At 43.5% G+C, this 16,661-nt stretch overlaps 1 protein-coding gene and 1 non-coding gene across 5 annotated transcripts in view; one reads left to right on the top strand and one right to left on the bottom strand.

Annotated features, from left to right (window-relative positions):
- Hipk1 (homeodomain interacting protein kinase 1) overlaps positions 1-16,661 on the top strand; it is an 84,180-nt gene that overhangs the window by 4,756 nt on the left and 62,763 nt on the right. The window contains exon 4 of one of the 4 annotated variants that reach the window (XM_057793978.1): positions 3,050-5,983. The exons of the other annotated variants lie outside the window; for them this stretch is intronic. Coding sequence (XP_057649961.1) covers positions 3,050-4,101 — 1,052 coding nt within the window. The 3' untranslated portion in view covers positions 4,102-5,983. Of the gene's footprint in view, positions 1-3,049; positions 5,984-16,661 lie in introns of those variants that run through there. 4 annotated transcript variants of the gene reach the window in all.
- LOC130890292 (U6 spliceosomal RNA) lies at positions 2,270-2,376 on the bottom strand. Its single transcript, XR_009058729.1, has one exon. It is a non-coding gene; the product is annotated as a U6 spliceosomal RNA (small nuclear RNA).

Raw genomic sequence — 16,661 nt, 5'->3', positions numbered from 1 at the left:
CTAGCTTTTGTTCTAAATAACTTCTTTGGTTACTCCTAAAATTATAGGTCCTCAAAAAAGGAAAATGAATATCTCTTTTTTTGGTTTTTCGAGACAGGGTTCCTCTCTTATGTCCTGGCTGTCCTGGAACTAGCTCTTGTTGACCAGGCTGACCTCAAACTCACAGAGATCCACCTGCCCCTTTGCCTCCTGAGTGCTGGGATTAAAGGCGTGTGCCACCACTGCCCGGCTGGAAAATGAATATATCTTAAAGCATATGCCCCAACTCTGAAAGGAGTTTCAAAATGGCCTTAAATAAAAATAATGAAAAAGATTATATGCCTTCCACGGTAACTACCAAACTGATTGAGGAATATTCCCCACCCTCAGGATTACTTAACTATTCATGAAGAAATACTCTCTGACCATTCTTGAAGTATGACATGTTGAATTTTCTCAGAGAAATACAGCTGGTTAGGAGAATGCCTGTGGTAGAGCTTGATTAATTTTGCAAAAATATAATTAGTCCTGTAATGTGCTATATATACAGTAGGAGGTGGGGATATAAATCTGAATAAAATATGGTGTCTGGGGTAAGGGCTTCCTGTCTATAAGGAAGGACGCAAAGTAGGAAAAAGATGTATAGAGAGCGGGAAATATTTTGCTCAGAGGTAAATTTGGATCATAATCAAGGGTAGTGGATAAACAACAAACTTTCTTCTGAGTTCATGGTTTAGTCGTGAGGTTGTAAAGTCTGAGGACAGTGGTTAAATAGCCTTTCCCGTATCTCTTCTCATAGCCACTGCTAAAATTCTGCGTTTCTTCTGTGTGCATACATTTGGCCTTCCAGATGGAACTTCAATTTCCAGTTTCTCATTCAGGCATTTCATAGCTCTGTCACGTTTTGATCGTTGTATTCTGATGATTAGAATTCATACTTTTCTACCTCACACTGCTCAACAGCCCCGCTTCGTCTATAGCATGAGGTTCTAACTCTTGGTTTTTTGAGACAGGGTTTCTCTAGTTTTTGGAGCCTGTCCTGGAACTAGCTCTTGTAGACCAACCAGGCTGGCCTTGAACTCAGAGATCCACCTGCCTCTGCCTCCCAAGTTCTGGGATTAAGGCGTGCACCACTATCGCCTGGCAGTTCTCTTTTTCAGTACTTGGAAGGCCCACTAATAAATGATGTTGGTTGGGCTGGAGAGATGGCTCAGCCATTAAAGGCTAGGACAACCAAAAATAAATGACGTTGGCTTGTCTTTCTAGAGCTATAGCTCACTTTAGTAACACTGAGGTGGGTCCTCTTCAAATATTTTTCACTATACCCTTTCCTTGCTGGTTAACCCTGATCTATCCTTTAAGATTTAGCTCAGGGGCTGGAGAGATGGCTCAGAGGTTAAGAGCACTGGCTGCTCTTCCAGAGGTCCTGAGTTCAATTCCCAGCAACCACATGGTGGCTCACAGCTATCTGTACTGAGATCTGGTGCCCTCTTCTGGTGTGTGGGCATACATCAAGGCAGAATGTTGTATACATAATAAATAAATAAATCTTTAAAAAAAAAAAAAAAAAAAAAGATCTAGCTCAGTTTCCTTTGAGCCAGAACGATCATCTTCCATTAATTTGCCAAAATGACAAGCACAAAGGAGAAGAGGAAATTTACCTCATGTATAGTCTCTATTTTTTTTTTTTTTTTCGAGACAGGGTTTCTCTGTGGCTTTGGAGCCTGTCCTGAAACTAGCTCTGTAGACCAGGCTGGTTTTGAACTCACAAAGATCCGCCTGCCTCTGCCTCCCGAGTGCTGGGATTAAAGGCGTGCGCCACCATCGCCCAGCTCATGTATAGTCTCTAAACCTTTTGGAAAACATGGAGGTATTCCTTTGGCTGCATATATGTGAATGTCCAGACAGGTGGATATTATTGACATCAAGAGACTGGGTTCTGTTCAAAAAGGAAGTGTTACAATTACTAGCATTACCCAGAATGCTCTTGGCATTGTTGTAAACAAGCAAGTTAAAGATAAGGCTCTTGCCAAGAGGACTTTGAGCATATGGAGCACTGTATGGAGTGAAAGGGCATATAGAACAGGTGAAGGAAAATGGTCAGAAAAGTAAAGGCCAAAGAGGAAGACCCCTGGGTTCAACTGCAGTGCCCACCTGTGCTGCCCAGAGAAACACTCGGCATGGGAACCCATGGGAAGGAGCCCGTGTTGATCTGTGAGTTCATGGCTTAATAGAGATATGTAAATAAACAAATCGACTCTAGATCGTACAAGCAAGATTTTTGTTGTTTTTTAAAATAGAATGCTTCATGAATTTATATGTCACCCTTGTGCAGAGACCATGCTAACCCTCTCTGTATTGTTCCAATTTTAGTACATGTGCTGCCAAAGTGAGCACAAGTGAGTTTTGTTTTGTTTTTAATTAAATGGAAGTGCGCTGTTTTCTCCCCCAAAGAAATACTTAAAATTTCCATCACCTATCAAAAAAATGGACCTGGCTCAATTGTCATCTGTCACTTTATAGACGCTTTTCCTAATTTCATCAGCTTCCATGCCTTTATAACACCGTATGCCTGTGCGTGTCGTTGCCTTTCTTTACATTGTGTCTGAGTCTGCAGGTGGATGGTACTCCTGGAAAGCTTAAACCTTCTTAATCTGTTCTCTCAGTGCCTAGTGCTTGGTAGACACTTCCTCTTGTTGAACTGAAAGAGTAAATGGATTTTTGTGTGCTCCATCCCTGCATTTGCTAATTTGTTTTTGTTTTTCGAGACATGGTTTCTCTGTGTAGCAGTTCTGGCTATCCTGGTACTCACTTTGTAGACCAGGCTGACTTTGAACTCAGAGATCTACCTGCCTCTCGAGTGCTGGGATTAAATGCGTGTGCCACCGCCCTGCCTACATCTGCTATATATCCTAAATGCATTTCCTTCTTTTTTTTTTTCATTTCCTTCTTGATACACTTCCTGGATTACCACATAGATTTTGCATATTTTTGCTAAGCATCTGGTAGATCAGGAGTCTTTAATACCTTCATTGTCTTCTCTTCCCCCTACTCCTTGAATGTAATTTAGGACTCTATAGCCTAGGAAAAGAATCATTGTTGGAGCAACTTGCTCTCGAGTTTCGGACCTGGGTGGTACTGAATCCTCGACGCCTGGAGTTGGTACAGCTGCTGGGCCTCGCGGATGTGTTCACGGTTGAGGAAAAAGCTGGGCGCATCCATGCTGTAGACCATACGGAGATCTGCCACTCTGCCATGCTTCAGTGGAACAAGACTCACCCTACCATTGCCATTCTTCCCACAAGCCGGCCAATACGGAGCCCTCATCCAGGCGTCTACACCATCCCTTACTCGGACCATTCGTCTTACTCCGAGCTGCGGGCTTTCGTTGCGGCTCTGCGGCCCTGCCAGGTGGTGCCCATTGTCCGTCGGCAGCCTTGTGGAGAGTTCTTTGAGGACAGCTTGAGTCCCAGGCTCTCTGTACCCCTGATTCCACACTCGGTACAACAATACATGTGTTCCTCCCCTAGGAAAACAAACATGCTCTGGCAGTTAGAAAGGAGACTAAAGAGGCCAAGAATCCAGGGTGTTGTGTTTGAATCCCCTGAGGAAAAAGCTGATCAGGGGAAAGTTGACAGAGACTCAAAGAAGCACAAGAAAGAAAACCTCTCTCCCCAGCCCGGGGACCCTGAGAAGCTCTGCCTGCACCCTCTGCAGCCCAGGAAGCAGTTGTTCCCAGACTTCTCCAGGAAAGAGTGTGAAGAGCCGGTCCTTCTTTGTGACTCCAAGAAGATGGCGACTGTGTTGACTGCTCCTTTGCAATTTTCTGTGCACTTACAGCCTGCAGATGAGTTTAACTCTGCAGAAACCAGGGAGGAAATTGGCTTAGGGTCCCCCATGATACCTAGGGGCGGCAATGGCTCACCAGCTCGAGGGAACCAAAGAAGCCTGGTAGACTATGATTCTCCCCTGTCTCACGTTAGCAAAGACACTCATCCAGCTGCCGAGTCCAGGGGCCTGGCGCTAAAATACCTTCTTACTCCAGTGAATTTCTTTCGAGCCAGGTTCTCTTCTAGGAACTTTGACCAGCAAGTGGAAAAGTACCAGAAGAGTACAGTGTAACAGTCCTGATGGATCTCTGTGGTGTTGAACAGTGGATGATGACCAGTGGCAAAAGTTGGGTGTCTTCCTTTCCAGAGTCCTGTGGCTCACCCTGGAGTGACTCTTCTGAAGCTTGTGATGGAGTCCTGGTGCCTATTAAACCCTTAGCTTTATAGCTGATAACTATTATTTATATTAGTTTTATTATATTTAACATCTTTATTGTAAAATATCCAGTGTTCATAAGCACATTAAAAGTTCTTAGTCCCATAGCTACTTAATCTGTTCAACTTGGTTTAACCCAATTTTTCTTAAACTTTTATCCACATGCAGGGTTTTTGTTTGTTTGTTTTTGTTTTTTAGTGGAAATGGTAGAATCTGAATCAAAAATGAACCAGGTTTGTCCCATGTGTCATATCCCTCAAGTCCCCTTCATTCTGTTCCTAGATAAAAAGTCCTTAGGTTATTCATTTTCGAATTATAAACCATGGTGCTGGAGAATAAAGTGGTAGCTTGGGCAGCATGTCCTAATTCTGAGTGTCACTGACTTGCTGTGGCCCTATCCAGGTAACTTCCTGTCTCTGCCTCAGGGAGGGAACAGGAAACCATGAAGAGGTCTTGAAACTGTTGAGAAAACAACACCTTCCTCTTTCATGAAGGCGGTTAGTAACTGAGAAATCCACCTGGAACAGAGCCATTTGGGGGTTAGGGACCTGGCCCGGAATAAACTTGACATTAAAGCTTAGAATATGTCCAAGCTACTGGATACCTGGAAACACTACTTTGTTAAAGCTATAAAAGATAAATAGGCTGCCAGATATTTCTATGATTGTTCGCATAGCTGGGATCCCACCACCACCACCAGTCTGAGTGAGGAAGCCAGAGTGCAGAGCTTGTTTGTTTTAGTATCCAGGGGAGAGAACAAGGAGCCCGCTGGCTGGAATGGGTCAGAGTGTGCAGTTTCTCCTGTTCCGCCCATAACCTAACAAAACGCCAAGTCTGTAAGCAAGGCAGCCGATAGCACATCCCCGAGGAATGTGCTCAGGGAGGGTGCAGACAAGGAACTGGGCATAGGATAAAAGCAGCTTCAGCATGGAGCCTTGAGCCTTAGCAATGAAGACGGCGGTCTCTTACCCTTGGGAAGGAGAAGTGAAATTTAGAGAGCAAAGTAAGGCTTTGCTCGTGAACACACTGTACTGTGCTGTTCTTGTCAGTGACCTTCCTATAACCTCTAAGGGCCCCACAGGAGCTGCAGCAGGTGAGGTATGTGGTACAGCAGGAAACCTGGACATCGTCTGGGCTGGAATCCAGGGCACCTGGCAAATCGTTTAAATAGAGGAGCCTGACTCAGCTGTAAAGTGGGGGCTGAGATGCCTATCTCCCATGATTGCTATGTAGATTAGATTATTGGTGAAATTCCCTAGCTCTGTCTCTGGGACATGACAGTATGTCAGATATTGGTTTTTGTAGCTAACGGTATAGCACTGGTAAGATGTGTGTTTAGCAAGCTAAAATCCTGGGTTCTATCCTGAGTGCCAGCAGTAATAATAATAATGTAACAAAGTCTTGATTCTCTTTAGTCTTCAAAACAATTCTCTGCTAGTTCCAGTACAGGCGCCAAAGTTACCGAGAAACCCCATCTCAAAAAAACAAACAACAGCCAGGTGGTGGTGGCGCACGCCTTTAATCCCAGCACTTGGGAGGCAGAGGCAAGCGGATCTCTGTGAGTTCAAGACCAGCCTGGTCTACAGAGCTAGTTCCAGGACAGGTTCTAAAGCCACAGAGAAACCCTGTCTCGAAAAACCAAAAAACAAACAAAAAACCCTCTAAAAATACAAAGTGAGCTAGGTGGTGGTGCTATATGCCTTTAATCACAGAAGTAGCAGGTGGATCTCTTGAGCCACCCCTCCCCCCCCCCAAAAAAATACAAAATAAACTGTCTTCCATGTAAACTGATGAGTCCTTTTCAGGTCTTTCTGAGGATTTAAATATGTTAAATGCATGCATTTCTGAATTAAGGTAATTCACACATGTGTGCCTGCACACACACACACACGATATTTTTTTTTAATGTAAAGGTGTTGGAGAGATGGTCCAATGGTTAAGAGCTCTCACTGTGCTCCTGAGAACCTGGATTCAGTCCCCAGCACTCACATAGGGTGGGTCATAACCACCTGTATTAACTCAGGTTCCGGGGGCGTTTGATGCTCTCTGACCTCCATAAACTCGTGCAGCCTCACACAATACACAAAGAAAAATAATTTTTAAAAAGACTTTAAAGGGTCCAGTGAGATGACTCGGTGGATAAAGGCACTTGCCACACAAACTGGTGAACTGGGTTCAACCCCCAGAACCCACATGAAAGTGGAAAAGGAGAATTGAGTCTGTACAGTTATCCTCCAGCTGACTGGCATGCATGCCCATACACAAACAATAGTTAAGGGCAGAGTGGGGGACTGAGAATAATACTGTGTATGGCTTTCAATGCTGTGCTTTTCTTAAATGGGATTCAAAATGCCAATATAAAAAGCCGATTTTGCTGGGCGATGGTGGTGCGTGCTTCAATTGCAGCACTCAGGAGGCAGAGGCAGGTGGATCCTTGTGAGTTCGAGGCCAGCTTGGTCTACAAGAGCTAGTTCAAGGACAGACTCCAAAAGCTGCAGAGAAACCCTGTCTTGGAAAACCAAAAAGAAAACAAAACAAAAAAAACCCATTTTAATAGGGTCATGGCATATGGATATATGTTAATAAGCCATTCTCAACCTAAATTATTAGAAATTACTTATAACAAATTATTCAATATTTGCGTACTTTTAAAAAAATCTTTAGATAATTTATTTTATGTATAAGTGTTTTGTAAATGTTATGTGGACTGCATGCATGCCTGGTGCCCGTGGAAGTCAGGCTAGAGTGCTGAATTCCTGGAATTGGATTTATGGATGGTTATGGGTTACCATATGGGTGCTGGAAACTGGACATGGGGGTCCTCTCCGAGAGCAACAAATGTTAACTGCTGCGCGTTTCTCCAGCGCCTTTACACTGTTCTTAATTATGAATATTACAATGAACTTCTGGCAGTGCTGGGGATCAAACTCGGGGCATTGAACACGCTAGGCAGCCCTCAAGGAACATACTTGTGCATCTATTTTGGCATGTTAATTTATATCCTTACAGTAAATTATTAAAGAATTACTGTTTTCTGTTCTTGATATAGATTGTGACAAACTGCCCACCAGGAAAGTCTCCATTATTTCTGCAGAAGATAACAAGGTCAGATGCAGTCACTAGAATGACACATTAGCACATGCCAGTTGCTCTTGTGTTGCTGATTAATGTTTAGTAGCAATAGTTTACTAACACTTAGTGCTGCCCTCCCCCCACAGGTGGCTGGAAGAGATAAAGCTGGCACTAGCGTCAGGGCCACCGTATTATCTTCTAGCAGCAAGGGGCCTGCCTGCTTTTGGCACATGCTGTGTCATACGTGTTCCTTGAAGCGTTTCTGTGGACGCAGCTGAGAGCAGAAGGAAAGGCTTTGAGGAATTTAGCATTTGGCAGTATGTTTATGCTTTAATAATGAGAAGACCCCATCCCGTTTTACTGGATAAAAATCTCCGACATCATAGAGATGGGCAGTTGCTTTGATTTCGCAGAACTCTTACGTAGTAACACTGTCCCATCTGTCTGTAAGTCACCAATTAAAATGACCTTATTTTTAGAATCTAAGCATGACACTCCCCACCCCTAATATATGACAGTCTTTCAATTAGGTTGAAAGGCGCCTGGGGGAAAATTCCCTAGAGATTCATTAGTGACTTGTTTCGTGATTGGTGGAGATCTTGTATTTTTCCACAGGCTCGAGTCCCTTTATAGGGCAGGGGAAGGGGATCTTCCTAGCAGGCTTTGAGGGACCATCTCTCACTACTGACCCAGATTGCCCTTTGTGGTAGGAAATAGGAGACATATGAGTTGGCTTTTGTTTTTTTTTTTTTAGGAAAGAGCCTCTGACCTAGGTTCTCCAAGGCAACTCCCAGAGAGACAGTTCTTTCTGCATTTTTAAAAATGTATCGTATTTTATGTGTATGAGTGTTTTGCCATACGTCGTCATATATGTCAGTGTGCCACATGAGTGCCTGGTGCCTGAGTTAGTCGTGACCCTCCATCCATATGGATGCTGGGAATTGAACCTGGGTCCTTTGCAAACAGCAAGTGCTCTTGACCGTTGAGCCAACTCTCCAGCATCTCTTTTTGCATTTTTGAAGTGGTTGTTTTTTTTGTTTTTTTAGTCAAGGTTTCTCTATGTAGCCCTGGCTTTCCGGGAACAGACCAGACTGACCTCAGACTCAAAGATATGCCTGCCTCCGCGCGCGCGCGCGCGCGCGCGCGCGTGTGTGTGTGTGTGTGTATACACACACACCCGTGCTGGGATTAAAGGTGCATACCACAATACTCGGTTTTTGAGTAGTTCTTAAGCAGAAATTCCGTGTGAGGATTCACACACGCATTTTTGCTGCTACTTTGCCTCCCAAAAAACCCTAGCAGGATTCAGGTGCTTTTCCTCTCTCCTCCGCAGGACATCCCACCTATACCTGAACTGGAGGTGCTTCTCTCATTTCTCATCAGTTTGTACTGCCCTCGAGGGATTCACAGAATGGTTCAGTTTCTCTTTTGACCACAGCGTGTTTATTTAATGATGCCCCTCTACCTTAACTATTTGTGTTTAACTTTATTTTCCTTTTTATTTTGAATTACGTTATTTGTCAGTGCATGGGTATGTGTGCATGTGTGCCCACAGAGGCCAGAGGCACTGGAGTCCCTAGAATTGGGGTTATAGGAAGCTGTGGGTTGCAGAACATAGGCTCTGGAAATGAACTGGGGCCCTCTAGAAGAGTAGCAAGTGCTCATAAGAACTGAGCCATCTCTCTAGCCCCTGCTTTCTCATCTGCGGCCCACTAGATCACAAGAATATCCCCAAATCTTGACCTTGTTTCTATTTATAGACAGATAGCTTATGAATCATCTTTCAATCATAGAAAATTTCTGGCTGGGTTTAGGTTAGTCATTACAACCAGAAGGGCTGTTAGCCAAAGCACTCAAGGATACATTTGTCCCAGTGGAAAAGGATTGGCGTGAAATGGTTGGTTTAATTGGAAAATTCTCAGACAAGGCCAGGAGCAGAACAAGCAGTAGATCAGAGGGCCCAAATGTAGTCACACAGAGCAGAGGAGTCTGGGGCGAGCACTTTAGAATACTGAAGGTAAGTGGGGCTAGGGACCTGTTTGATCTGATTCTAGGTCCTACGCCATCTTTAAAAATCATTAGCTTTGAATCAGTTCTGCCTTTCTTTTCAACTCCCACATAAGAAGGTAGAGCCACTCACTGGAAAAGAACACAGGAGTTTCACCACAAATTTTAGCCTGTGGTATCTTCAAAGCTGCTTTCCATTCCCACGTGTCCTTGATCCCTGTTCCCTGTGCCTCCGTGGTTATTCCAAACCTTTATGATTCAAACTGTTGCAACACATGAAGCCCTAGGAAGAAATCTAGAGTACCAAGCCGTGACGCCCTGAAGCAAGACCCTTGAAACTCAGAAATAAGTGATTGCTCACGCTCACCCCAAGGATGTCAGAATTGAATGCTTCTGTACTTTGCAGCTCAATTTAAACCCCGGGCACTCAGGAGTTCAGTCTTTAAGGTCTTATCCCCACCTATCTCTCCCTTCCTTCACCAGGCTCTCAGGTCTAAGTCTGTGATAAGCAAATTCCTGTCTTCAGTGTCTTACCGACTCCATTACCTCCCATTGCTAAATTGAAGACAGGTTGACCTCTGAGCACAGTGCTTTCTGGCAAGCCTCTCTAAGACAAGCTACTTTGCCAGACTTGATGGAACATTCCTGTAATTCCAGCACTTAGGAGGTGGAAGCAATAGTTCGCGAGTTCAAGGTCATACTCCGAGCACACTAGGTTTGAGGCCAGCCTGACCTGCTTATAGAAGCCACTTTTCTCTCCCCAATGCTTAAGGTATGGAAGTGAGCTTGAGGTCCTCCTTGCTCCTCTTGCTGCTTCCTGTTATCCTCTTTCTGCCTGTGGTAATGGCTGCCATCTGGCTAGACCATCTTTGCCTCTCCCAGTTTACGACCCGAGTCACTGACTCAGAACTTTTCCTTCATAATTCTGTCATCTTGTTAGATGATGTCAGTGCTGCGGATGCCCAGGTTCCTTGACTTCTCATCTCTAAAGCTTTAATCTCTGTCTTTGCCACCCTATCATTACCAGAAATTGTGCTACATCTGGCATTTCAACTCAAAGTTATTCTTTCTCCCGGTTGACTTTGCTCAAGCACCAGCATAGCCAATGTTCTGCTTTCGTAATTCTGTAAGCTTCAATCCCTGCCTTTACTTGACTGTATTCCGTGACCCATCAGGATAATACCACTTCCTTAGTCTCTCTTACGAAAACAGTCTTGCGTTGAAAAACCCCACGTCTGGATAAATCATACTATCTATTCTGCCTTCACTGGAGCAGCTGTATGTTTTTTGGAGAAATGATTCATCCGGGCTATTTTCATTTTATTTTAAAGCAAGATCTTGGAAGATGACTTAGTCAGGAAAGTACCTGACATGAGAACGTGAAGACCTGAGTTCAGAACTCCAGCCCCCAAGCCGTGTAGAATGTGAAAACATGAGCCTGTAACCCCAGTGCTGGAGAGGTGACGCAGGCAGATCCCCAAGGCTTGCTGGCCACCCAGTCTCCAGATCCAGTGGAAAACCCCATCTCAAAAATAAGATGGCAAGAAATTGAGAAAAACACCTGACATCAACCTCTGTCCCCCACGTCTGTGTGTACACATGGATGGACACACACACGTACACACACACACCAGTCTTGCCATGAAGCCCAGGCTGGCCCTGAACTTGCTGTTCTCTTGCCTCAGGCTACTGAGTAGGGACATTACAAGTGGGCACCAATATAGCTAGCTTAGGTATTTTGCCTTCCCATATGTCTATACCCCAAATATAGCTGATGCCCTTAGAGGCCAGAAGAAGGTTTGGATCTCCTGGAACCGGAATATCACATGGTTTGAGCCATCATGTGGATGCTGGAAATCAAACCTGAGTCCTCTGGAAGAACAGCCAATGCTCTTAACTACTGAGCCATCTCTCTATTCCCTCTATTTTTCTCTCTTGATAAAGGATCTCACTATGCAATTTAGGCTTGTCTCAAACTCATGATCCTCCTTCCTAAGCCCCTTGAGTGCTGGGATTATAGGCATACTACCATGGCCAGTTAATGTCATGATCTCATACACTAAAATGGCCTTCCACACTGCTGACAAATCCAATTATGTTTCTCTAATGGGGTCCATTTCTTATTTCACTTTTAAAGAAATTATTATTATTTTTTAACTTTAGGCCAAGCATGGTGGTGTATGAATTTAACCCCAGTACTCAGGAGGCAGAGACAGGAGTATCTCTGTACATTTGAAGCCAGCCAGACTATATAGTGATACCCTCTCTCCAAAAAGGAAAAAGATAAGTGTTTTGTCTGCGTGTATGTATGTGTATCACATATGTACTTGGTGCCTGATGGAAGGCAGTAGAGAGCTTTAGATCCCCTGGAACTGGAGTTTCAGATGATTGTGAGCTGCGATGTGGGTCTGGAAACCGACCCTGTGTCCTCTGTAAGAGCAACAAGTACTCTTAACCATTGAGCCATCTTTCTATTCCAAGAATTCATTAACTGTTGTTGCTGGTGATTGTCTTGTTTTGTTTTTGATTTGGTTTGGTTTTGTATAAACAGGGGTTTCTCTCCCACCCACCAGTTCCTGAATAGCCATTCGGAGGCTTAATATTAATTATAAATGTTTGACTGATGGCTCAGACTTATTACTAGCTAGCTCATATTTAAATGAACCATTTCTGTTAATCTATGTATTGCCATGTGTCTGTGATGTTACCTAATTTTCTACACGTCTTGCTTCCTTGGTGTCTGGCTGGTGGATCCCAGACTCTGCCCTTCTTCTCCTGTATCTTTGCTTGGATTTCCCACCTGGCTCTATCCTGCCTTGCCATAGGCCAAAGCAGTTTTTTTTTTTTTTTTTTTTTTTTTTTTTTTCCCGAGACAGGGTTTCTCTGTGGCTTTGGAGCCTGTCCTGGAACTAGCTCTGTAGACCAGGCTGGTCTCGAACTCACAGAGATCCGCCTACCTCTGCCTCCCAAGTGCTGGGATTAAAGGCATGCGCCACCATCGCCCAGCGGCCAAAGCAGTTTTATTTATCAACTAATGAGAGCAACACATATTCACAGCATACAGAAAGACATTCCACAGCATTTCCCCTTTTCTATCTAATCAAAATGGAAAATTTCAACTTTAACTTAGTAAAATTACATATAACAAAACAGTTATCAAGCAAGAATTATAGTTATAATATTTAAGCTATTTGTATTTGGCAAAATTAAAGAAAATACTCTATCAACTCTCCTGTCTTTATGAGTCTAAAGTTTCATATCTAACTTATCTTTTATCATAACTAAGGAAAACTATAATTATCTTCAACTCCACCAGAGACCCCTGAAAGATATAATATTACTTGAGTATACAGGAAGTGCAAGCAAGCAACTTCTAAAACTCTAGAAATGACAGAAACAACTGACTGCCTGGACAGTCACCCAAAGTTCTTCTGTAACATTGGGGCATCCATATTCAGCCTACAGGCCTACAGTATCTGGCAGACTTTTCCAGTGAATCAGGAAATTTGAAGGATTGTCCCACCTATTTTGATAAAGTTCATCAGTCTCTTTTCTCTGTGTCTTGCAGAATGTCTGACAGTTTCTTTTGTGAAACAGGAACCCTGAAGGACCATCCTGCCTTGTTTTTACAAAGTTTAACGGTCACTTTTCTGTGGGCCCTGCATGTCCAGTTTATACCTCATTCTGGCAAGCAGTCCATGAAAGAGTAGTTTCTTGCCCAGATGGCTAGCCTTGCCACATTGAAAACAAACTCCATAACAAGTTTCTTCAATGCCCATCATCCTCTTTGAAGTAATTGGAGCTGACAGGAGCAGATATGCCTCATGTACAGAAAAGTCTAAGTTATTAAAACATTTTAAATGCCATATTCTGTAGGTCTTCGAAGTGTTTGAAGATTATCTATCTAACTGAAATATACCTCTGTATTACCTTGAAAACCTAACTAGCATGACTATAAGTTTGATAGATATGGATGGCTATTAGCCTGTGTTTCTTTATTATCCTGAATAGCTTTTAAGGACCAAAAATTCATATTGCATAATAAAGCAAATTGTATAGGTATGAGCTGTATAGGTAATACTTTAAGCAGAAGTAGCAACAGATATGCAGTATAAGGACAATATCCTGCTTCACAGAAAAGTCTGCCATATTCTAGGCTTCTGTGGTTAACTAGGGGCTAGCTCCACCCTCTAATAAGGCAAGCTTTATTTGTCAGAGCACACACACACAAAATCATAACAGTTTTGTTTTAGATGGGTCTCACTGTGTAACCCTTGTTAACCTCAAACTTGTTATGTAAACCAAGCTGGCTGCCATTTCACAGAGATCATCCACCTCTGCGTCCTGAGTGCCAACGTTGGTTTGTGCATGTCATGAGGCTAGAATTTAGTCCTTTCTCTTTTCTTTCCCTTTCCACTCACACTGCCGGAAAATCCTGTGACCTCTACCTGCAGACAATCCTAAATCTTACTGCTTTTCACCTTCTCGCCTCCACACTACCTTTGTCCAGGAAACCTTTGTGTCTTCTCTGAGCCACTGCAGGAGCCTCCTGAGCATTCCTCCTGCTCCTCCCTTGCTCCTCTCTGCTCCACAAACATACAGTCCTGTTCCTGCAGCGGGCATGACTTGGATCAGATCACACTAGCTCTCTGTTTAAATCCTCCAAAGGTTTTTTACTCAGAGTAAAAGTCAAAGTTCCTTGAGTGTTCTACATGGCCCATGTGATTTGCCACCTTCACCTACTAACTTTGCAGTTACCCCAGTGTGGGAAGCAGCCTTCACGTCACCTGTTCTCTTTCTAGAGTGTCCCTTTCAGACAGACACTCATATGGCTCCCTCATCCAAGTTGTTGCCCATCAAGGTTTTACTTATTTCTATTATAATTTGGAGATGACATCTCCTTTGCAAGTCATGTTTCAAAGACTTGGTTTCCATCTTGGTGGTTGGATCATGAGGGTGCCTTTATCTATTGATGAGTTCGTAGTTGAATGGGCTATTAGGAGATAAAGTCTACAGGGAGGAAGTAAGCCACTGAGTATATGTCTATGAAGGATATATCTTATCTCTGACCCTTCCTCTTTGTCTCTCTACTTTATGCCTCCCATGAGGCAAGCAGCTTTCCTCTGCCATGGACTCTCTGCTACAATGTTCTGTCTCAACATAAGCCCATGGTGACCAGTCGAGACACCATGGACTGAGACCTCTGAAACTATAGCCCAAACTATATCTTTCCTCCTTTTAGATAGTTTATGTCAGGTAGTTTGTCCTGTCAATGGAAGACTGACTAACATAGCTACCTTATTTAAAATCGTAACCATCGCCGGGCAGTGGTGGCGCATGCCTTTAATCCCAGCACTCGGGAGGCAGAGGCAGGCAGATGTCTGTGAGTTCGAGACCAGCCTGGTCTACAAGAGCTAGTTCCAGAACAGGCTCCAAAACCACAGAGAAACCCTGTCTCAAAAAACAACTGTCTCGAAAAACCAAAAAAAAAAAAAAAAAAACCCATAAATAAATAAATAAAATAAAATCGTAACCATCTGTCTCCCTTTCTGTTCCTCCCATTTACACTTTTGAAATATTCTGTAGTTGTTTCTTATGTACCTTATTCTACTCGAATGTAAACACCAATATGTTTCATTTGGTTGACTTTAGTTTGTTTTGCTCACTGCTGCAGTCTGAGTTTGTAGACAGTATCACAGGTTCTTAATAAACATTTTTAATGAATCTGGATGAATAGGCGATTGAATGTTGTCTTAGTTCGCATTTTGTTGTTGTTATGAAACACCGACCAAAACCAATTTGGGTGGGGGAAGGGTTGGTTTTAGCTTATAGTCTATATATTGTCCATCATTGAGGGAAGCCAAGGTAGGAGCTTCAAGAGAGGAATTCTGCTTGCTGGCTTGTTTTCCCTGGCTTGTTCAGCTATCCTTCTTAAATAGCCCACCCGCCAAGGTATGCCACTGCTCAAGTGGGCTGAGCCCTCCTATATTAGTCAGTAATCAAGAAAATGCCCCAAAGATATGCCCAAAAGCCAATCCAATGGAGGCAGTTCCTAAATTTAGGTTCTCTCTTCCCAGGTGTCTCAGGTTAACGACTAAGATTAGCCTTCACAAACATCTTTTAGACTGTCCTTCCTCAACAAATACCATTCCTTTTAAACAGGAAATAAAGCAGAGTTCTTGGCTTTCAAGAAACTAACAATGGCTGGGTGGGTATGGTAGCACATGCACACCTTTAATCCCAGCCATTGGAGGTAGAGGCAGACAGCTCTCTGAGTTTGAGCCCAGCCTGGTCTACAGAGCAAGTTCCAGGACAATAAGGCTACAGAGAAATACTGTCTTGAAAAACAAAGCAAGGAGAGAGGGGGTAGGGGCGTGGGGAGAAAAGGGGAGATGAACTCAGAGAGGGAGGCAGGAGATCTCAGAAGTGACTTATAGGTTAAAGCCAGAAGCTTGGACTTTTCTAAATGCCATAAGCTATAGGATGCTTTAAAGTAGAGCGCTATGATCTGAGTTACATTTTTTATAGCAATAGATGGAGAGGAGAGAAGAAAGAAGGCAGGATACCAAGTCTGAAAACTCTGGCAGCAGTGAGAGATGATAGTGAGCTCTACTGGGGTTTAGGAAGAGGCTTGACCACAGGTCTGAGGTGAATCTCTTAGAGTCTTCTCTTTAACAGAAGCAGCTTCTAGGGCATACCTTTTCTTTCACAAAGGAAAAGTACACACAAAACTCTGTCCATGATCCATCCATCCATCCATCCATCCATCCATCCATCCTCTTCTGTACCCTGGTTGGCTTCCCACTCAGGATCCTCCTGCCTGAGCACCACCTCCTGCAATACCACATCCAGCTAGAGTGAGCCAATTTATAAGTAACAGATATTTTATAGATTAACAGTATTTCCTATAATAGACATCTTTCATACTTTTTAAAAACATACAAAAGCATGTTTTACTGTCTTGGGAGTCACCATAGGCTTGGGATCAGAGGTCACATTTCCTGAGAGACTAGGATTCCTTTAAGAAATTCATTTTGCGCCGGGTGGTGGTGGCGCATGCCTTTAATCCCAGCACTCGGAAGGCAGAGGCAGGCAGATCTCTGTGAGTTCGAGGCCAGCCTGGTCTACAGAGGGAGTTTCAGGACAGACTCCAAAGCTACAGAGAAACCCTGTCTCAAAAAAAAAAAAAAAAAGAAAAGAAAAGAAAGAAAAATTCATTTTGCATTGTGTATGTGCATGCTGTGGCAAGCTTGTGGACAGACATTGTCAGAGGACAATTTGTGGCAATCAGTTCTCTCCTTCTGCTATGTAGGTCCTAAAGGCCACTTAAGTCATCA

The sequence above is a fragment of the Chionomys nivalis genome, chromosome 18 (assembly GCF_950005125.1).
Source record: "Chionomys nivalis chromosome 18, mChiNiv1.1, whole genome shotgun sequence".
Classification (NCBI taxonomy): Eukaryota; Metazoa; Chordata; class Mammalia; order Rodentia; family Cricetidae; genus Chionomys; species Chionomys nivalis.
This window is presented reverse-complemented; position numbering and strand designations above follow the sequence as displayed.